At 45.6% G+C, this 22,714-nt stretch overlaps 1 protein-coding gene across 3 annotated transcripts in view; it reads left to right on the forward strand.

Moving 5' to 3' along the window:
• acot11a (acyl-CoA thioesterase 11a) overlaps positions 1-22,714 on the forward strand; it is a 130,942-nt gene that overhangs the window by 60,579 nt on the left and 47,649 nt on the right. For all 3 annotated transcript variants that reach the window (XM_038794732.1, XM_038794733.1, XM_038794734.1), the window contains exons 6-7: positions 14,341-14,476; positions 17,144-17,300. In XM_038794732.1, coding sequence (XP_038650660.1) covers positions 14,341-14,476; positions 17,144-17,300 — 293 coding nt within the window. The remainder of the gene's footprint in view (positions 1-14,340; positions 14,477-17,143; positions 17,301-22,714) is intronic.

Genomic DNA, 22,714 nt, shown 5'->3' on the forward strand with positions numbered 1-22,714 from the left:
CAAACCCAAATCCCATATTACCTTTCAGTGATCTCCATGGGTCCCAATCTCATCAATCTACCAAACGGCGGGTTTTGGTTAAAAATGGCCTTTTTAGGGTGGCACATGGCGCAGTGGTTAGCACTGGGACTGCGGCGCTGAGGACCCGGGTTCGAATCCGGGCCCTGGATCACTGTCCGTGTGGAGTTTGCACATTCTCCCCGTGTCTGCGTGGATTTTACCCCACAGCCCAAAGATGTGCAGGTTAGGTGGATTGGCCATACTAAATTGCCCCTTAATTGGAAAAAAAAATAATTGGGTACGGTAAAAAAAATTTTAAATGGCCTTTTTGTCATCGTTCATCCGTGTAGATGAAGGCTAAAAGAGGTTCTGAAATGTCGCTGGCAAACAGGATTAAGGAAAATCCTAAGGCCTTTTACACATGTAAAGAGCAAGAGGGTAACCAGAGAAAGGGTTGGTCCATTCAAGGATATTGGGGAGAATCCATGTATGGATCCAGAGGAAATGGGAGAGATATTAAATGGATATGTTGCCTCAGTATTCACCAAAGAGAAGGACTCAGTGGATGAGGAGTATAGGGTAGAGTGTGTAGATATTCTTAGTCATGTTGATATTAATAAAGAGGAGGTGTTGGGCATCAAAAAGCATTAAAGTAGATAAGTCCCCAGGGCCTGATGGGACCTACCTCAGAATATTGAGGGAGGCAAGGGAGGAAATTGCTGGGGTCTTGACAGTAATCTTTGTATCCTCACTGGATATAGGTGAAATTCCAGAAGACTGGAGAGTAATCAATCTTGTTCCATTGTTTAAGAAGGGCAGCAGGGATAATCCAGGAAATTATAGGCCGGTGAGCCTTACTTCAGTGGTCGGGAAATTATTGGAAAATATTCTTGGAGATAGGATTTACTCACATGTGGAAACAAATGGATTTATTAGTGATGGGCAGCATGGTTTTATGAGGGTGAGGTAGTGCCTCACTAAATTGATCGAGTTTTTCGAGGAAGTGATAAAGATGATAGTTGAGGGAAAGGCAGTAGGTGTTGTATACATGGACTTCAGTAAAGCCTTTGACAAGGTGCCTCATGGTAGACTGGTACAAAAGGTGAAGTCACATAGGGTCAGAGGAGAGCTGACAAGTTGGATACAGAACCGGCTTGGGCACAGAAGACAGAGGATAGCAGTAGAAGGGTGCTTTTCTGAATGGAAGGCTGTGACTAGCGGAGTTCCACAGGGATCAGTTCTGGGGCCTTTGTTGTTCGTGGTGTATATAAATGATTTGGAAGAAAGGTAGCTGGTCTGATTAGTAAATTCGCAAATGATACAAAAATTGGTGGATTGCGGATAGTGAAGAGGATTGTCAAAGGTACAGCAGGATATAAACTGGTTGAGTCTTGGGCGGAAATATGGCAGATGGAGTTTAATCCGGGCAAGTGTGAGGTAATGTACTTTGAAGGTCCAATGCATGTAGGAATTACACAATAAATGGTAGAACTCTTGTGAGTACTGACAGGCAGAGAGATCTGGGCGTGCATGTTCACCGATCACTGAAAGTGGCAACGCATGTAGATAAGGTGGTCAAGAAGGCATACGGCATGCTGGCCTTCATCGGTCGGGGCATTGAATATAAAAATTGGCAAGTCATGTTCTACAGGACCTTAGTTAGGCCTCATTTGGAATATTATGTTCAATTCTGGTTGCCACATTACCAGAAGGATGTGGATGCTTTGGAGAGGGTGCAGACGTGGTTTACTAGGATGTTGCCTGGTATGGAGGGCATTAGCTATAAGGAGAGGTTCGATAAACTCGGTCTGTTCTCTCTGGAATGATGGAGGTTGAGAGCGACTTGATAGAGGTCTACAAAATTATGAGTGGCATGGACAGAGTGGATAGCGAGATGCTCTTTTCTCGGGTAGGAGAGTCAAGAACTGTGGGACAAAGGTTTAAAGTGCTTGGGGAGATGTTTAGAACTGATGTGCGAGGCATGTTTTTTTACACAGGGGGTGGTGTCATGTGAGAGTACCTTTAAGAAATGGGTGTTTAAGAAATGTACCTTTTAAGAAATGGGTGTTTATCAGTGATGTCAGAGTGTGGGTGGAGCTGGGCTGTCTGTCAGCTTTTTAGTTTCGTTTTAGGCTGTTTGCTGCAGTTTCGTTTGCAGAGCTGGATAGCTGCAGTCACAGCCAGAAGGTGTATTAATCTCTCTAATCTAAAAACTGTAAATCGATCCTTTGGTAATTTAAAACTAATAACTGCTCTCAGTAGTGACTTTACCCTGATGTGCTTCTGTTAAAAGTTTAAAAAGTCATATGGATGTTAAAAGGGCAGCTTAAGGGTTACTTAGTGGTGTGTTCTTTGGGGTTGTGTTTGAATTAATGGTTGCTAAGATGTTCACTGTATGTTTTAAAGAGGTTAACTTGAGTTCATAGAATAAACATTGTTTTGCTTTAAAAAATACTTTTCCACTTCTGCTGTACCACACCTGTAGAGTGGGCCGTGTGTTTGCCATACCACAATCTATTAAAAGTTGTGGGTCAGGTGAACTCCATGATACACTTTGGGGATCTCTAAACCCTGGCCCATAACAGTGGTAAATATATGGAACGCACTGACTGGTGAGGTGGTGGGAGCAGGTACAATAGCGACATTTAAGGGGCATCTGGACAGGTGGGAATGGAAGGATACAGACTACGTAAGTGCATACGGTTTTAATTTAGGCAGATAATATGGTCGGCACAGGCTTGGAAGTCCGAAGGGCCTGTTCCTGTGCTGTATTGTTCTTTGTTCCTTGTTCTAAAGTAGAAACATCAGAAATATAATTTTTAAAAATAAATAAATTTAGAGTACCTAATTAATTTTTTACAATTAAGGGGCAATTTAGCGTGGTCAATCCACCTACCCTGTACATGTTTGGGTTGTGGGGGCGAAACCCACGCAATCAGGGGGAGAATGTGCAACCTCCACACGGACAGTGACCCAGAGCCGGGATTGAACCTGGGACCTCGGTGGCGTGAGGCAACAGTGCTAACCACTGTGCCACCGTGCTGCCCCCAGAAATATCATATTGATTTGCTTAATGTAGGGATTAAACCTAAATGGAAATAGTGAAACAATTACAAGGTAGAAAAAGGCCATTGAACAGCCAAAGAACAACAAGGAGCAGATGGAATCCCTGTCAAAAGCATTAAAACATGGCAAAGAAGCATTATTAGAGCAAATATGTGACCTCATTTCCTTTATCTGGATGGAGGAGAACAAGCTAAGAGATTTCAGAGACACTGTAATCGTGGCCATTTTCACGAAAGATGATCCAGTCTAACTGCAGTAACTACAGAGTGATTTCCCTGCTATCAGCCACAGAGAAGGTCATCGCAAAAGTCCTCCTCAATCACCTTCTCCCTGTGTCTGAAGAGCTCCTCCCAGGAGTCCCAATGTGGAGTTCACCCACTAAGAGGCACAACGGACATGATTTTCACTGCGTGGCAACTACAAGATAAATGCAGGGAACAGCATTGACCCTTGTGCATGGCCGTCTGTGACCTTACATAGGCCTTCAACACTCTCAACTGAGGGATTATGGAATGTCCTGCTCTGTTTTGGCTGGCTTCAAAGGTTTGTCACCATCTTTCACCTGCACATAATGTCATTCAAGCCGTGATCCTGACCAACAGATCCACCATAAACCCAATTCTTGTTCGGATTGGGGTCAAGCAAGGCTGTGTCATCGCACTGATACTCTTCTCAATCTTCCTTGCTGCAATGCTCAAACCCGCCCTCAGCAAGCTCCCTGCTGGAGTGCAGCTCAACTGCAGAACAAATGGAAATCTGTTCAACCCTCTCCCCATGCAGGCCGGATCCAAGGTTGTCCCATCCTCTGTCATTGAACTACAGAATGCAGACAATGCTTCCTACTGTGCACACTTAAGGCGAGCTCCCATCCATCATCAACACCTTCACCGAGGTGTAAGAGAGCATGGGCCTTACACTGAACATCCATAATGCAAAGGCGCTCTACCAACCTTGCCACACAGCACTGTGCCCCACCCACTCACCCACTCACTGTTAACAAAAGCGGCGAGGCCTTGGACAATGTGGGCTACTTTCCGTGCTGTGAACTCCTACTGCCAACAAGGGCAGATATGGACAACAAGGGTCAACACCACCTTTAATGTGCCAGAACAGCCTCCGGTCACTGAAGAAGAGAATGCTTCAAGACCAGGTCCTTATACTGGCACTAAGCTCTTGTTCAAGAGAGCCATAGTGATACCCGCCCTCCTATATGGTTCAGAGACATGGACTGTGTACAGGAGGCACCTCAAAACCCTGGTGAAGGAGCTCCAATGCTGCTTCTGCAAGATCCTGCAAATCCATGGGCAGGATGGGGACACCAGCGTCCATGTTCTCTTTCAGGTCAGCATGGAAGCATTGGCCAAGCTTGATCAGCTCCGCTGGGTGGGCCACATCCTCTGCATACCTGACACAAGATTCCCAAAACAAGTGCTCTGCTCCGAGCTTCAACATGGCAAGAGAGCCCCGGGAGGCAGAGAGCCCCGGGGGGCAGAGAGCCCCGGGGGGCAGAGAGCCCCGGGGGGCAGAGAGCCCCGGGGGGCAGAGAGCCCCGGGGGGCAGAGAGCCCCGGGGGGCAGAGAGCCCCGGGGGGCAGAGAGCCCCGGGGGGCAGAGCTTCTGGAGGTAGAGAGCACCAGGAGGCAGAGCAAAAGCTTTAGGACACCCTCAAAGCCTCCTTGCGAACGTGCAACATCCCCACCATTTTGAAAGGGTGCCCCGATCTCTAAGTGAGCTTGTGGGTGTCCCACACCCCCACCCATGGGCAAAGTCACCCCCCACACATATGGGCACTACCCCACATTCCCAAGTGAGGACACCCAGCTATGGGGTCTCTGGGGGTCCCCCCTCTTCAGGCCCCCCCCCCCCCCCCAAGTCCCCTTATGGCATCCTTTCCCTTCCAGGACCCCCACCCATCACCCTCCCCCAACCTCCCAGAGGCCCCTACCTACCTGCCCTGCACACCACCACACCTCACTCGGCTAAATCGCTGGCTTTTAAAGCAGACCAAGGAGGCCAGCAGCACGGTTCGATTCCCGTACCAGTCTCCCTTGACAGGCGCCGGAATGTGGCGACTAGGGGCTTTTCACAGTAACTTCATTGAAGCCTACTCGTGACAATAAGCAATTTTCATTTTCATTTCATTCATTTCCTTGCATGGGCATGGCCCCCTCATCCCCTGACCCTTAGCAGTGCCACCCTGCCACTTGGGCACCCTGGTACCTGGGCAGTGCTCCTGCCAGCTTGGCAGTGCCAAGGTGCCCGTGTTCCAAGGGGAGGGCCAGGGGGATACCCTGACCACCCTGGGGTATCAGATGGTCCAAGAGACCCCCTGGGTGCTGTTCTGCTTGGTCAATGTTTGTGGGGGCCAGCACTGAATGGCGCCCGATTGCGGTCTCGCTGGGCAGGCTGGTGGAAAAGCGGTAAGTTCGCCTAAGCCAGTTTAAAACTGGCTTCAAAGTGTGCCATTTGGTCACACCCCTTGTGGACATGTTACAGCTTCCAACGCCTCGCGGGATTTGGATAAATCCCGTGAGGCGTGAAGACTGTAACGAAGTCCACGAGTGGGCTCTTCCGGCATTCACCAGCCGCAATGTGCTCAAGCGAGAACTCAACGCGGCCGGTGGATCGCACCCTAGGTCTTTAATATAGATTAAGAAAAGCAGCAGCCCCCCCGCCCCCCCCCCCCCCCCCCCCCAATCCCTGGTCAGTCCAAAAATGACCATTCACCACGGCTATTTCCTGTCACTCACCCAAATTTCTAATCCATGCTGCCGCTGTCACTTCAATTCCATGGACTTCAGCTTTGTTGACAAGCCTGTTACGTAGCAAGTTATCAAACTGGAAGAACATGTGCACCGCGTCAATAGCATTAACCTTAACATCCTTCCTCTCTGTTACCACAAGAAAAACAACAATCATTATCTTCGCTTAACAAACTGTGCTTTCTTTCCTTAATTAATTTACATTTGTCCAAGTGACTGTTAATATTGTCCCGAATTATCATTCCTAAAAGCTTTCCCATCACTGAGGTTAAACTGACTGGCTTGTAACATAGAAACTAGGAGCAGGAGGCTATTCAGCCCTTCGAGCCTGCTCTGCCAACTCAATAGCCAAATCCCGCTTTCCCCTCATATCCTTTGATCCCCTTCGCCCAAGTGCTGTACCTAACTCGTTCTTGAAAACATACAATGTTTTAGCCTCAACTACATTCTGTGGAAACACATTCCACAGGTTCAACTCTCTGAGTGAAGAAATTTCTCTTCATCGCTTTCCCGTGACTGTGATCCTTGGTTCTCGACACCCCCACCATCGAGAACACCCTTCTCTCATCTACCCTGTCTAGTCCGATTGGAATTTTATACTTTTCTATAAGATCCCCGGGCCTCATTCTTCTGAACTCCAGTGAATACATTTGACACCAACTCAGACACACAATACGTCAGTCCCAGGAATCAGTCTGGTAAACCTTCGCTGCCCTCCCTCTATAGCAAGAACATCTGTCCTCGGATAAGGAGACCAAGACTGCACACAATACTCCAGGTGTGGCCTCACCAAGGACCTATGTAATTGCAGTAAGACATCCCTGTTCCTGTTCTCAAATCCTCTTGCAATGTGGCAGCATACCATTTGCCTTCCTTTCATCTTGCTGTACCTGCATGCTTGCCTTCAGTGACTGGTGTATGAGGACACCCAGGTTGCATTGCACACCTCTAATTTATGGTGATTCAGATAATAGTCTGCTTCTCGTTTTTGCTACCAAAGAGGATAACCTCACATTTATCCAAATTATACTGCATCTGTCATTCATCTGACCATTCACTCAACTTGTCCAAATCACACTGAATATGTCTGAATCCTCCTCACAGCTCACCCTCCCACACAACTTGGTCTCATCTGCAGATTTGGAGAAATTACATTTTGCTTCCTCATCTAAATCATTAATATATACTGTGAATAGCTGGGGTCCGAGCACCAATCTCTGCAGTACCCCACTAGTCACTGCCTGCCAATTTGAAGAAGTCCAGTTAATTCCTACTCTTTGTTTCCTGTCTCTCAACCAGTTTTCTATCCATTTCAATACACTACCCCTAATCCCATGCGCTTTAATTTTATATGCTAATCTGTATTGCGGGACGTTGCCAAATGCCTCCTGAAAGTCCAAATAAACCACATCCACTGGCTTCCCCATATCAACTGTACTAGTTACATCCTCAAAGAACTCCAGTAGATTTGGCAAGCATGGTTTCCCCTTCATGAATCCATGCTGACATGGCAGCACGGTGGCGCAGTGGTTAGCCCTGCTGCCTCATGGCACCGAGGTCCCAGGTTCGACCCGACTCTGGGTCACTGTCCGTGTGGAGTTTGTACATTCTCCCCGTGTTTGCATGTGTTTAGCCCCCACAACCCAAAGATGTGCAGGCTAGGTGGATTGGCCACGCTAAATTGCCCCTTAATTGGAAAAAAATAATTGGGTACTCTACATTTATAAATAAAAAATGAATCCATGCTGAATCTGTCTGATCCTGCCATTGTTTTCTCAGTGCTCTGCTATAAAATCTTTGATAATGGATTCTAGAATTTCCCCCACTACCGACGTCAGGCTTACTGGTCTATAATTCCCTGTTTTCTCTCCACCTCCCTTTTTAAATAGTGGAGTTACATTAGCTACTCTCCAATCTGCAGTATCTGTGTCAGAGTCTGTAGAATCCTGGAAGATGACCAGCATGCATCCACTATTTCTAGAATCACTTCCTTAAGTATTCTGGGATGTAGATGTTCAGGCCCTGGGGATTTATCAGCCTTCAATTCCATCAATTTCCCCTATACAATTTCTCTACTAATATTGATCTCCTTCCATTCCTCCCTCTCACTAAACCCTGCATTCCCTAGTATTTCTGGTATCTTATTTGCGTCCTCATTTGTGAAGACAGAACCAAAGTGTATATTTAGTTGCTCAGCCATTTCTTTGTCCCCTATTATTTATCCCCCTGTTTCTGTCTGTAAGGGATCTACATTTGTCTTCACCAAACCCTTTCTCTTCACGTACCTATAGAAACTTTTACAGTCTGTTTTTACGTTGCCTGCAAGCTTACATTCGTACTCTATTTTTCCTTCTTAATCAATCCCTTGGTCCTGTGCTGAATTCTAAGCTGCTCCCAATCCTCAGACCTGTTGTTTTTCTTGGCTAATTTGTATACTTCTTCCTTGGATCAAATACTACCTGCAATTTCTGTTATAAGCCATGTATTGGCCACCTTTCCCATTTTACTTTTGTTCCAGACAGGAATAAACAATTGTTGCAGTTCCCCCGTGCACTCCTTGAATGTTTGCCATTTCCTATCCACTGTCATCCCTTTAAGTACCTTTCCTCAAACGATTATAGCCAAATCATGCCTTATATCACGATAGTTTCTTTTACTAAGTTTCAGGACCCTTGTCTCAGAATCAACTACTTCACTCTCCACCTTGATGAAAAATTCTATCATACCTGTATTATGGTCGCTTATCCCCAAGGGGTCTCGCACAACTTGTCAATGATTCTGTTCTCATTACGCAGTACCCAGTCTAGGATGGCCTGTTCTCTAGTTGGTTCCTCAACATATTGGTCCATATAACCATCCCGTATACACTCCAGGAATTCCTCCTCTACAACATTGCGGCTAATTTGATTTGCCCAATCACTTTGCAGATTAAAATCATCCATAATTATAGATGTTCCTTTATTGCATGCGTAGTTGCTGGTCCTATCCTTGCACTATCTTTGAATGAAAACATAACATTTGAAATTCGGCACCCCTGTAGCTAAGGAGGACTGGAACATTATGGCCAGTGCATCTGTAATTCCCTTCTCTCAGTATCCTTGGATACTTCTCTGCATGATCCTGTCCTAGAATCTTAACAACTTTAATTACAGTCAGCCTTTCTAGTGCCTTCTCCTTTTCAAATTTTAGCCTATCAAGTGTCTTCACTACCTTCATATTCACCACAACTTTGGTAGCATCTTCTCCATCGGTAAATGTAAAGTGGGTTTCCTCCGGGTGCTCCGGTTTCCTCCCGCAGTTCAAAGATGTGCAGGTTAGGTGGATTGGCCATGCTAAATTGCCCTTGGGTTAGATGGAGTTGCTGGGTTACAGGGATAGGGTGGCGGTGTGGGCTTGAGTAGGGTGCTCTTTACAAGAACCGGTGCAGACGCGATGGGCCGAATGGCCTCCTTCTGCACTGTAAATTGAAACAAAGAGAAAGAAAAAAGAAAAAAACAAAAAAGAGAGAGATAGCACCCTCCACAAACCCATGTGCACAGTTCTCCCTCCCCCCTATCCCCCCCCCCTCCCCCCTATTTCCCCCCCCCCCCCCCCCCCCCCGGCTGCTGCTGCTATCGGCCTATTTCCCTACCTTTCCGCCAGGAAGTCCAGAAAAGGCTGCCACCGCCTGAAAAACCCTTGTACTGATCCCCTCAGGGCAAATTTCACCCTCTCCAATTTAATGAACCACTCTTTTACTATTAATATACTTATAAAATACTTTGGGATTCCCTTTTATGTTAGCTGCCCGTCTCTTCTCATACTTTTCGCATATATACATTTTTTTACTTCTGGATTTTGTATATTCTGTCTGATTTTCACTTGTATTGTCAACCTCTCATGTAGCACTGCTGCTTCATAGCGCCAGGGACCCAAGTTCCATTCCAGCCTTGGGTGACTGTGGAGTTTTTAATGTTCTTCCCGGGTCTGTGTGGGTTTCTTCCAGTTTCCTCCCACAGTCCAAAGATATGTAGATTAGGTGGATTGGCCATGATAAATTGCCCCTTAATGTCCATGGATGGGCAGGTTAAGTTATGGGATTACGGGGCTAGGTAGGGGTGGGTACTTGTAAAGTGCTCATTCGAAGGGTCGGTGCAGATTCGATAGGCTGAATGGTCTCCTTCTGCACTGTAGGGATTCTATGATTCTATCATATCCCTGCTACTTCTTCATCTTGCTCTTCTTATGAATGCCAGACCAATCCCAACAGTGGCTAAGATACTGGACCAGAATTGCAACATGTGGCACGGTACACAGTGGTTAGCACTGTTGTTTCACAGCGCCAGGGAACCTGGTTTGATTCTCATCTTGGGTCACTGTCTTTGCGACGCCTGCACGTTCTCCGCGTTTCTGCATGGGTTTCCTCTGGGTGCTCTGGTTTCCTCCCACAAGTCCTGAAAGACTTACCTGTTAGGTGAATTGGACATTCTGAATTCTCTCTGTGTACCCAAACAGGCGCCGGAGTGTGGCGATGGAGGATTTTCACAGTAACTTCATTGAAGTGTTAATGTAAGCCTACTTGTGACACTAATAAAGATTCTTATTACACTAAAAACATTTTTAAAGACATTCCGGAAAGATTGATTCGCTCAAGGAATGATTGCATATGAAATAGGGCTTGGTTAGTTTTACAAACAAAAAGGGAAGCACGGTGGCACAGTGGTTAGCACTGCTGCCTCTTGGCGCTGAGGACCCGGTTTAATCCTGGCCCCAGATCACTGTCCATGTGGAGTTTGCACATTTTCCCCTTGTCTGCGTGGGTTTCACCCCCACAACCCAAAGATGTGCAGTGTAGGTGGATTAACCATGCTAAATTGTAAAATGTTAAAAATATAATTAAATTTACAAACAAAACTTTATTACAACCAAAGAAAAACAATATATAAACTTTTACACTTCAAACTTAACGAGAACAGCTTACAGGTATCTCTTAACACTACGCACGATTTCCCATTAAATGAACATACAGCTCTCAACTCCACTTAAGTAGGCAGGCAAAATAATATTTACATTTACAGAATATATTGCTGTTGTTAGTGCAGCTCCTTCAGACTCCTTTTCGAAAGCCTGTCTCTGTAGTGGATTTCATGACCACTCCCGGTGGCTTTCCAAATCTTTCTGCCTCCACCTGTTTGAACCTCGAAATTGCCCATACATCTCCCAGTTTCCTAACATTCCCCCAGGTGTCACACTCTTCATCTTTTTTGTCATCCTGTGAGCTCTGTTTGTTTATCTTAGCTTTCCCCCCTGTCCTGGGAATGCACCTCGACTGTACACAAACTCTTCTCTTTAAAGGCTGTGTGATGAACGGTATTAATAACTGCCGTAAACGGTACCTGACCTTTAATACCTTGCCCCTTTAAGAGGCTTGGAACCCTGGGGGACTCCGCCTCTGGCTACGCCCCCAGGAAACGGTATATAGAGATAGATAGATAGAACAGTACAGCACAGAACAGGCCCTTCGGCCCTCGATGTTGTGCCGAGCAATGATCACCCTACTCAAACCCACGTATCCACCCTATACCCGTAACCCAACAACCCCCCCCTTAACCTTACTTTTTAGGACACTACGGGCAATTTAGCATGGCCAATCCACCTAACCCGCACATCTTTGGACTGTGGGAGGAAACCGGAGCACCTGGAGGAAACCCACGCACACACTGGGAGGACGTGCAGACTCCGCACAGACAGTGACCCAGCCGGGAATCGAACCTGGGACCCTGGAGCTGTGAAGCATTTATGCTAACCACCATGCTACCGTGCTGCCCAAATATAGGATAAGGCTCCATGTGGCGAGCACACTTCTCTCGAATGCTGTCCTGTTCTCTGTATATTAAAGCCTTTTGATTACCGACCTCGCTCTCGCGTCGTAATTGAGGGTGCCTCAGGCTGTTTAAAGATTGTTGTGTTACAGTTTTGCTTGCCAATCTTTGATTCCAATTTCCCTGGGCCAGATCTCTTCTCGCCCGATTTAAATTGACCCTCCAATAATTAATTATTTCTACTCTGGATTGTTCCTTGTCCTTTTCCATAGCAACCTAAATATTTGTTACTAAGATCACTGCACCATAAGTGTTCCCCTACTGATGTTTAATCTGCTTGACCCACCTCATTCCCCAGAACCAGATCTAACAATGTGTCCTTCCTCATTGATTTGAAACATACTGATCCTCTTGTTGGAGATGGTCATTGCCTGGCATTGGTGTGGCACAAACACTACTTGCCATTTACCAGGCCAAGTCTGAATGTTGCCCTGATCTTGCTGTATGTGGGTATGGACTCCATCAGTATCTGAGAAGCAGCCAATGGTACTGAATACTGCAGTCATAAGCGAACTTCGCCACTTCTGAACTTACGATGGAGGGTGAGTCATTGATGAAGTGCTGAAGATGGTTGGGCCGAGGACACTACCTGAGGAACGCCTGCAGCAATATCTGGGCAGTGAGATGATTGTCCTCCAACAACCACAGCCTTCTTCCTTTGTGCCAGGAGTGACTCCACCCAGCAGAAATTCACCCTGAATCCCATTGATTTGAATTTTGCTGGGGCTCCTTGATGCCGCACTCAGTCAAATGCTGCTTTGATGTCAAGGACAATCAGTCCTACCTCAACTCCTGAATTTGGATGAAGGCAAGCGGCTAGTGCACCTTGATCAACAGTGGCTCTGGTTAGGTTGACCTCATTTTACCAAATAGCTTGTAGTTCTGCAGTGTCTGTTTTGATAACGGTCAGGAGATTGCTGCTAGTGTGGCAACTATGGTAAAGCCATTTGCTAGTCTGGCTGATGTATCAGTGCCCCTCAGTCAGTATGCAGACAGTATGGCTTTGGTATGGTTTTACTTCAAAATATTCAACCGCAAACATCTGGCAAACTTTCCAGAAGACATTGATTCTACTTCATGTGTTTGTCCTTTGCTTTCCTTAGGTTAGATTTATCATACAAAGAGAAAACAATCGCTGGGATAATGTGTGTTCTAAAGCTTGATACCTCCCAACCTTGGGAGACCCGTCATTCCTGTTCCCAATGGTGTAAAAATGCCATACCACCAGTAATGTCTCTCCTCTGTGCTCAGCATTTCCCACAGCAGCGTGGCTGAAAACAGTAATGTGGTGGTGTGAGTGACAGGCTCACATTGGATCTCCTGGTCATTACACATTGAGTAGTTGTGTTCCTTTAGTTGGCAGCAATATTTTGCTTCTTTTATATCATTATTTTTATTTCTTTCTCTGTCTTGCAGAACCAAGTATTTTTTCTTATAATCACCACAGGTTTCTCTCCCTGTCACTGTTTTCCTGTAGAGTCTGAATCTTATTTTATTGTTCAATAGCCACAGGCAGCACCCGTATCATGTTTATTTGGCCATTCTTCACTCATGACCATGTCGTTGAACTATTTGACATTGGGATTCATAAACTCAATCTTCATCTCATTTTCACCAACATCTTAACATGGACTTCCAGCGAGATCACTGGGTAATGATCAAGTGAGGGAACCTGCCATGGCCACTTTTGTGGCGTTTGGTAAACGAACCCGATAATGCATTGCATCATTTGTCCTGATTAGCTTCAGTGCCACACAAGTGGCAGGCAATGACCATCTCCGACAAGCGAGAATCCAACAATCTCCCCTTGACGTCCATTGCTGAATCCCCCACTGTCAACATCCTGGGGGTTACCATTGACCAGATACTGAACTGAACCAGCCACATAAGTACCCTCGGCAGATGTTTATGGCCACGTCGCGGTGGGGCTGAGAAATGCAGTGAGCCATTCAAAAGTCTATTAACTTCGGCGAGATTGGAAATTCCCACCGACAGGTGGGGCTGTAAAATTCCACCCTGTGGCTACAAGAACAGGTCAGAGGCTGGGAATTCTGCAGCAAGTAACTCGCCTCCTGACTCCCAACCACCCACAAAGTACATGTCAGGAGTGTGATGGAATACTCCCCACTAGCCTGGATGAATGTTGTTCCAATAACAATCCAGAAGCTCAACATCAACCAGGACAAAGCAGCCCACTTGATTGACCCCATCCACAAGAATTCACTCCCCCTACCACCGATGCATAGTGGCAGTGTGCACCATCTACAAGATACGCTGCAGGAATTCTCCAAGGCTCCTTCAACAGCAGCTTCCAAACCCACGACCTCTATCACCTGGAAGGACAAGGGTAGGAGATACATGGGAACACCACTACCTCCAAGGCACTCGTCACCCTGGCTTGGAAATATATTACCATTTCACTGCTCCTGGGTCAAAGTCCTGGAACCCCCTCCCCAACTGTACTGTGGGTGTACCTACACCACATGGACTGCAACAGTTCAAGAAGGCAGCTCACCACCACCTTCTCAAGAGCAATTAAGGATGGGCAATAAAAGCTGGCCAAACCAGCAAGCCCACATCCTGCGAAATAATTTTTAAAAGAGTGTATTTTATTCAACGTTTGACTTGATGTAAATATTCATCTCTTGCCAGGTGCAACTGAAGCCTATGGCTCCCGGAACCTCTGAAGAGCAGATGGAATACAGCATTGCTGCTGAGCGGCGCCGGATGAGGTTACGCCACCTGGAAACCATCAAAGATCTGGTCTCCTCCAGCACAATTCAAAATGGTAGCCATTTTGTGTTCTCCTTGCCTCTATCCCTGCCCCCCCCGCCCCAGATTATTCAAAAATGTTGTATTTGCATGATGTCTGAAGCATTACACAAGAACTATGACTCAACCAGTTCATGCCAGTGTTTATGTTCCACTTTAGCATCCTCCCATCTTTCATTGTCTAAATCTACTGTTGTAACCATCCATTCCCATCTCCTTTAAATGTTTGTCCATCTTTCCCCTTAAATACATCTATATTTTCACTTCTATCACTTCTTCTTGCAGCAAGTTCCACGTTCTCGCCAGTCTTTGGGTAAAGATGTTGCTTCTGAGTTTCCCATTGGATTTCTGAGCGACTATCTTTTTTGATGGTCTCCAGTTAAGCTCTTCCCCACAAGAGGAAAAATTGGAAGGGATTTTCCTCCCCCCTCCCATACGGTCAGCCCTCTCTATTCGGTCAGCTCTCAGCCACCTTTTCTCAAGAGCGAAGAGACTCAGCCTGTCAATTATTTCTGTATATATCTCCACACATTTCAGACATCTTCCTTGTAAATCCTTTCTGCACCCTCTCCTATGTCTCTATAACCTTTCTCTAATTTAGCGACTAGAGCTGCATGCAGAAGTTTCAGTGTGGTCTAATCAAGGTTTAGCATAACTTTCCTACTTTTCAATTCTGTCCTTCTAGAAGTGAAGCCTGGAGTTTATTTGGGTTTTTTTTTCATGACCTTGCTAACCTATGACGCAACTTTTAGTTTAGTATCTGAATACAGTCGTGATTAAAGATGGCTGGAGTATTGATGAGACCATCAATTCACGCGACACGTGGTTAGAAGTGAACAGTGGTTTTAATCGTCTTACAACAGAGCCTGCCTGTGACACGATGAACTCCAGATGAACTGCAGGCAGGCTCTTAGCATCAACCTTTATACTTCCGGTTAGGGGGGAGGAGCCATGGGTGGAGCCCAGTACAAACTCCCGTACACTCCCAGTGCATCTCCCCCTAGTGGCAGAGCAGCGCAACTGCTCGTGTGCCGAGCTTACAGAGACATAGTAATACAGTGTGAATTACGCTACTGTGATTCACCACAAGTATCATGTGTAATAATACAAATGGAATGTAAATCACCATTTGCGTAATAATTTGGCATTCAGCTTTGGTTGATCAAACTGTTTCAGTCAACTGTGATGCCCTCCACAGCCAAATAGTCTGACAATGCAAGCTCAGTGATGGAGATTGGCCACTTTGGAGAGGTGCTTTGAGCTAACTGGAGAATATGGGTTTGCAGCCTAACAGAGTCAAGATTTTCAGACCTGATCCAGATTCAATTTGAGACAGAAACTGGCCAGTAGAGAATGTGGTTAAATATGGTTTCCTGTTGGAGGCAGCCACATCACAAACAACTTTCATTAATGAGAAAGTACTCATAACCTCATTGAGCTTACACTTTGCATCTCTCTTTTCTTTCTCGCTCACTTCTCTCTCCAGATGGGTAAGTGACATCTGCCAGAATAGTTTTTTGTTGTCAACATTTGTCGGAGTTGATTTCAGGTTGTCTCCAAGGTACTGTTCAGCGTCAGTTTTTTTGCAGCAAATAATACTAAACTGTCAGCTGAAGTGGCATATGGAATTTTGAATTGAAATTCCTATATTTGATCACTTTTTTTTCTCCCTCGCTTACCGCCCCACACAAACACACTTTCTCTCTCTCTCTCTCTCTCTCTCTCACTACAATGGGACACACAGGAATGTTCCAACCTTATTCAGAGCGGAGGAACTCCTCGATTTGGAGCTTTCCTGTTTGAGATTTGGCGGTATTGTGATTGTTCTGGAAATCGAACATGCACAACAAGCCCGTGGTGTGATACCTCATCTCCGTTTTCTCAAGATTGTATGCTCATATTCCTGAGACGCCTACTTTTATTGTCCCTGGCTATGTGTTATCATACTGTGTCATACAGAAAAAAGGAAATAAAAATTCTAAAACTCTACACCGCAGAAGAAATCCATGAAAGAAACAAACCTATTTCACCATCAATACGTCTTCTTAATGCACAGGTGAGAGGCAGTGAAGAGGTCTGTTGTGACAGGAGTCAGTTAGTGCCGTTGACACTGATAACGCATTCCTGTTTTCTATGGTGTGCTGTCTCATCACAAGATGGTTAAATGCCCGATTCTTCAGTGTTTTTATTTAATTGACTTGTGCAAATGTATGGGCAGGTATTTAAATTGACGATTGTATTGGCTTTGGGCAGGAGGGCATGGAGAGCTTTGTTTCCCTCGTGCATCTCTAGATGCGGGAGCTACTAAGCCTAAGTAAGTAAGTTTATATATTCAGGGTACTTGCAACAAGAAGTGAATTTGCAATTTGAAATTGTTAATGTAATAGAGTCATAGATGTTTACAGCATGGAAACAGGCCCATCGGCCCAGCTGGTCCATGCCGCCCAATTTCAATCACTAAGCTAGTCCCACTTGCCTGCATTTAGCCCATCTTAATATACCCACCCTGCCAAACAAATACGGCTTTGTCACAAGAGCAAGATACCTTGATCAAACCTTCTTGTGTATGTTTGTTCCAGTGATTGCTCACATGGGTCAGAATTACAAGGGTCGGTTCCCTGAGCTGGTCTTCAAGTGAAAAACTGAGATATCGTTAACACGTGAAATATGTTTACCAAACCAGAGACAAATAGTGAAGAATACCAGAGTGCAGTTCCAGCAGGGAAGACCAGGGTTGAGAGCATTGAGCTTGTCCTGCCACCTCATGCGAATCACCAGGGTAACACTTTCGGAGGACAGATCATGGCTTGGATGGAGAGCGTTGCTGCAATCTCTGCAAGGTCAGATCTCTGTTGTATTTGTTTGCTGTCTGTGTAGAGGTATTACGGTACCTAGTAATGCTGGAACACCATTGGTAGATAATGTATGCTTTCCATTGGTCGAGCCTGTATGGTAGCTCCGCCCTGCAAGGCGGAGTATAAGAGCCCGTGCCACCCCAGCAGCTTCCTTTCTGTACCTGAGCTGCTGGGGGAAACATCTAGCTTATTAAAGCCTTCAGTTGGACTACAACCTCGCCTTAGTAGTCATTGATCGTGCATCACTGTCCTTTTTCCAGATACTGCTAGCTGGTCGGCAGGAACTCTGGTTACAGTACCCTGCTCATGCCGCTCTGTAATGGGCCATCACCAGAGGCCTTCAACAACAATAGGGATGAAGAATGTTTCTCTCACTCCCTACCAATCCCACATTCTTAATAATTTCAGTGATGAGACTCTGGTCAATAATCTTGCTCAAGATAGCATAAAAGGTTTTAAAAAAATAATAATTGAATCAATTTGATTATTTGAATTATTTAACCTTCTCCTTCCTGTTTATCAATGCCCTTCCATTTCTGATTTGTAATATTTTTGATTGACAGTTTTCATTACGGTTTATTACTTGCTGACAGGCACCATGATACCTGTCCAGCTATAATTCATTTTATGAATATAAATATATCAGTTTTAGTAATCAGCTCCAAGAGTTTTGAAAATGCAATGTGGTAATGGGAGCCAAATTGGGATGCAGAAAGTCCGATCGGCACATTAAGCGTGTACCAGATAGATCTTTGTTTATATGTAAATAGATAAATATAGATTTTTTTTTTTGAAATAGATGTAGATTTAAAAAAAAGATACAGTTATCTATTTGTATTATGCTTCCAGGAATTTGGAGTAAATGGGATTCTTTTTCATATTTTCCTCCTGAGCGTAAAGCATCCATTTGACAGTTCGGAGAACTGAAAATCAGTGGTGGAGGAGACCAAAACATATCTTGCTCAATTTAAAGGGAGGACTAGAGGCTCTGTGATCTCCCCACTGATGCTCTGGACTCTCCCTGTATTGAGGAGGGGGTATTTATGGGGCCTCCTGCAGAGTTTTATCTTAGCTGTTAGTCAATAGGTCACTTTGTGTGATCTGTAGCATGTTGCTTCCACTGATTAGCATGCATGTGATCCTGTGTTGTAGCTTGCCCAGGTTGACATCGCATTTTTAAGTATACCAGATGCCTGCCCCTGGCATGCCGTCCTACACTCAATGAATCAGGTTCACTCCTTGGCTTAATGGTAACGGTTGGGTGGGCGAAGTGCCAGGCCTTGAGTTTACAGGTAATGGTTGTGCCCAATTCCGCTGCTGCTGAAGGCCCATTGCACCTCATAGATGCCAGGTTTTGAGCTGGGAGTGCCACGTAACACAATGGACAGTGTTCTTATTGTGAAGATGGGACTTTATCTTCACAAGGATTGTGCAGTGGTAATTCCTAATGTACCATCATGAATAAAAGTGCCCGTGATTGGTAAATTGGTGAGGACAAGTTCCTTAGGTTTTCCCCCTCATGTTGATTCTCTCACCACAGGCCCTGCCTGCTAGATATGCCCTTTAGGATTTAGCGAGCTTCGCCAGTAGCGGTGATAGACATTGAAGTCCCCACCCAGAGTACATTTTGTGCCCTTGCTACTCTGTGATTTGTCCAAGTGGTGATCAACATGGAGGAGCGCTGCCTCATCAGCTGAGGGAGAGTGGTTCAGGTTATGAACAGGAGGTTTCATTGCCGATCTTTGATCTCGCTCCACTTGATTGACAGACACAATACCTTTAACTTTGAATCAAATCACTTCGTTATTGAACACAATATAAAATCCCAATGCTTATCGCCATTACAAGAGTGGTTCTAACTTACACTGCATCAAAAGCACACAAATGATTCTACCTTCCTTTGCTACCACCACAAGTTCACTGTTAATACTTATCTTACTAGTGGACTTGTGGAGACGTCACCATCTCATCGCACTGACCAGGCACAAGCGGGGATCAGACTCTGTCTTCGAGCTTGAGGCTTCTTCCTTCTGCAGTGTTATACCTCGAGGTTTCGCTGATGAAACCTCTTTGGATCACCTTCTTATACAGATCTCGCTGACACTGATCTCAAGCTTCCAGTCATGTGATCACAGGATAGCACTAATCAATCACTGTCCTTCAACACGAATGTTCAAAGAGTCGTGACTCACTCAAGGGTTGTAATTCTTCTCAGGAGCACGACACAGAGGGGTCTGTGATTGATCACTGTATGACCAAGGCACAGCAACAGCCAACCAGCTTCTGTGCTCACTCCATGGTGGCACATCCTGTTTTTCATGGCAGACCCCCCCCCCCCCCCGTTTGTGCTGCTTATGGTGATGCAGAGTTGGTCTTTTTAACCATCAGGCTTTGCAAATGCCTTTATGATTACCCATCAGGCTATAGTGTCTCTTTTAACTTGGCCATATTTCCCAGTACGTTTGCCCCTTCTACCCCTTGCATTCCCTGCAATTTAACCATACTCAATAATTCCCCCAACCCCAGTATTCCCTGTTCTTCACCCTGCATTCACTATCACAGTGACATCTCACACCCTGTTTCCTCACTTATCCCATTTGTTCCTTGTGATACCATTACTGCATCACATCAAATCATGTGCTGCTTGCTCCTCCTGGTAACATTCCTTTCCCACCGACCACATTTGCCGATTTGCTTACCTGCATGTCATTGAATTCCTGTAATCACCATGCTGTTCCCTATCCCTGTCCGCTCTCCGTCAGCCGATCCACTGAGTTCTCCTCCCCCACCCTGTTACTTTCTCTCTCTCTCTCTCTCTCTCTCTCTCTCTCTCTCTCTCTTTCCCCCCCCCCCCCCCTCCCCTCGCCTCACCCCATCCCCTATTAACTGACTGTGAGCAACAGAACAAGCAATTCACCAGGAAATGAGGTGGAGAGTGAGGTGATTTTTTAAAAAATCACTTCTGCGGTTTCTGCACCTGACAAAATCTTGAGCGGATTTCTGAGATTAGTGCTGTTGGTGAGGTAGGAATAAATAGATATCTAAAAGGCACTTGATAAAGTGGCACCCAACAGACTTGTGAGCAAATTTAGATGGAATAAAAGAGACAATAGCAACAAGGGTACAGAATTGGCTGAGTCACAAGAAACAGAGTAGTTGTTCATAGATGTTTTTCAGACTGGAGAAAAGTTTATAGTGGAGTTCCTCAGGGCTCGCTGTTTGGACCCAAACTCTTTCTGTTCGAGAAAGAGGCAGAGAGCCCTCAGACCATCCTGATGGGGAATGGAGGTATAGAGGGATTGGATATCCATGGTAAAGAGGACGTGGTTAGGGCTGGGGAATTGGACGTTGTTGATATGATGTCGGACATCAGAGGAATCCGAATGTAGGTTGGAAGGGACTGGACAAGTGGGGAGAGTATGGAGTCAAGATGGGAAGAAATGATCAGTGGGGCAGGAACAGGCTGACACGATGGGCCTACCGGGACAGTCCTCTTTGTGGATTTTAGGGAGGAGGTAGATGCGGGCTGACCAGAGTTGGGATATTATGAGGTTGGAACCTGTGGAGGAAAGATCTCTAGAGGAGATGAGGTCAGCGACAGTCCTGGATACAATGGCCTCATGCTCGGCGGTGGGGTCATGATCCGGGGGGAGGGGGGTGAGGAGGAGTTGGCGCTCGGCCTCTGTGAAGTAGAGGTCAGTAAACCAGACAACGACAGCCGCACCCTTGTCAGCGGGTTTGATGACAAAGTCAGGCTCCAGACTCTAAACCGTAGCTCCGTTCTCTCTCCACAGATGCTATCTGACCTGCTGCGATTGTCCAGCATTTTCTATTTTTGTTTCACATTCCAGCATCTGCAGTAATTTGCATTTATCTTTATGATCTGGAATGGTCTGCCTGAGAGTGTGGTGAAGGCAGTTTCAATCGAGACATTCAAGAAGGAGTTGGATTGTTATCTGAAAAAAAGAAAGTGAAGCGCTATTGGCACAAGGGGCAGGAATGGCACTCGGCGAATTGTTTCATCAGACAGGACTGGCCGAATGTGCTGTAACTGTTCTGTGATTCCGTGCTATTTTGGAAGGCAAATTCTGCATGGAAAACTTTTAGGGATCTTTGAAATAATAACTAGTGATTTATTACATAGAAAGCTTTGTGGGAAACTGGAGAAACTACGAGCTTCCAAAATATTAGGTGGCCCTAGATCGATTGCTGATATCAGATTTCCAACATTTGCCATTTTCCGATTATTTTTAATGAGTTGGGTACTACTGACAATGTCCACCAGATGGAGACATCTCTCCATTTAAAAGAGGCTGGCACAATCTAAACAGAATAGATTCAGAGACTGGAACAGCACAAAAGAACCTGACATTAAATGCAAATCGTTAAAAAATACGTCATCAAAGCACTGCGTTTCACAGGTAATTCATGAAGGCCCGCCTTCTCTACCTTGCCTCTCGCCTGAGGTGTGGTGATCCTCAGGTTAAATCACCACCAGTCAGCTCTCCTCTTCAAAGGGGAAAGCAGCCTCTGGTCATCTGGGACTATGGTGACTCTTTAACTTTAATTAGGAGTTAGGATTGTATTACAGTTGTGAGGTAATAAAATCATTGTGTGTTAGAATTGTATCTTTTGGGGGCGGCACGTGGCGCAGTGGCTAGCACTGGTACTACGACGCCGAGGTCCCAGGTTCGATCCCGGCTCTGGGTCACTGTCCGTGTGGAGTTTGCACATTCTCCCCGTGTTTGTGTGGGTTTCACCCCACAACCCAAAGATGTGCTGGTTAGATGGATTGGCCATGCTTAATTGTCCCTTAATTGAAAAAGAAAAATAATTGGGTACTCTAAATTTAAAAAAAAGGATGGTATCTTTTGCTTTCTAAGATGATGACAATTTGATACTGTAGCTTGAAATATAGGGTAAATGAAAGGGGTCAAAGACCTGAGCTTGAATCTGCCTGGCAGTAAACCTGGGTGGTTTCATTGTTGGAGATCTGAAGAAGTCTTGTTGTTTCAGTGAGAGGCAAGTGCAAGATATTTATTCTTGGAGATAATGACAGCAGGTACTGAGTGTCCCATGGATAGACCATAAATCTTCCAAAGTTCATGAAAATATGTTACAGCTGTTAGGTTGTAAATAGCGATGCTGTAAATTATTCCTTTACTTCGAAGATTAGAGACAGTTGAGATCAAAGATACTAATTCATATCTTAATGTGGATGCAGAGATAATGGGCGGATCTCTCCGACCACCAACGCCGAAACCGCATTCGGTGATTGGCTGGAGAATCCCCGTTTGCGCCGAAATTGGGGGCGGCGCTGATTTTGCAATACTCCGCCCCCTCAAAAACAGCGTTCTCGGGTACACCGCACGCTGCCGGGACGGCCTCAGGACATCACC

The sequence above is a fragment of the Scyliorhinus canicula genome, chromosome 4, assembly GCF_902713615.1.
Source record: "Scyliorhinus canicula chromosome 4, sScyCan1.1, whole genome shotgun sequence".
Lineage (NCBI taxonomy): Eukaryota > Metazoa > Chordata > Chondrichthyes > Carcharhiniformes > Scyliorhinidae > Scyliorhinus > Scyliorhinus canicula.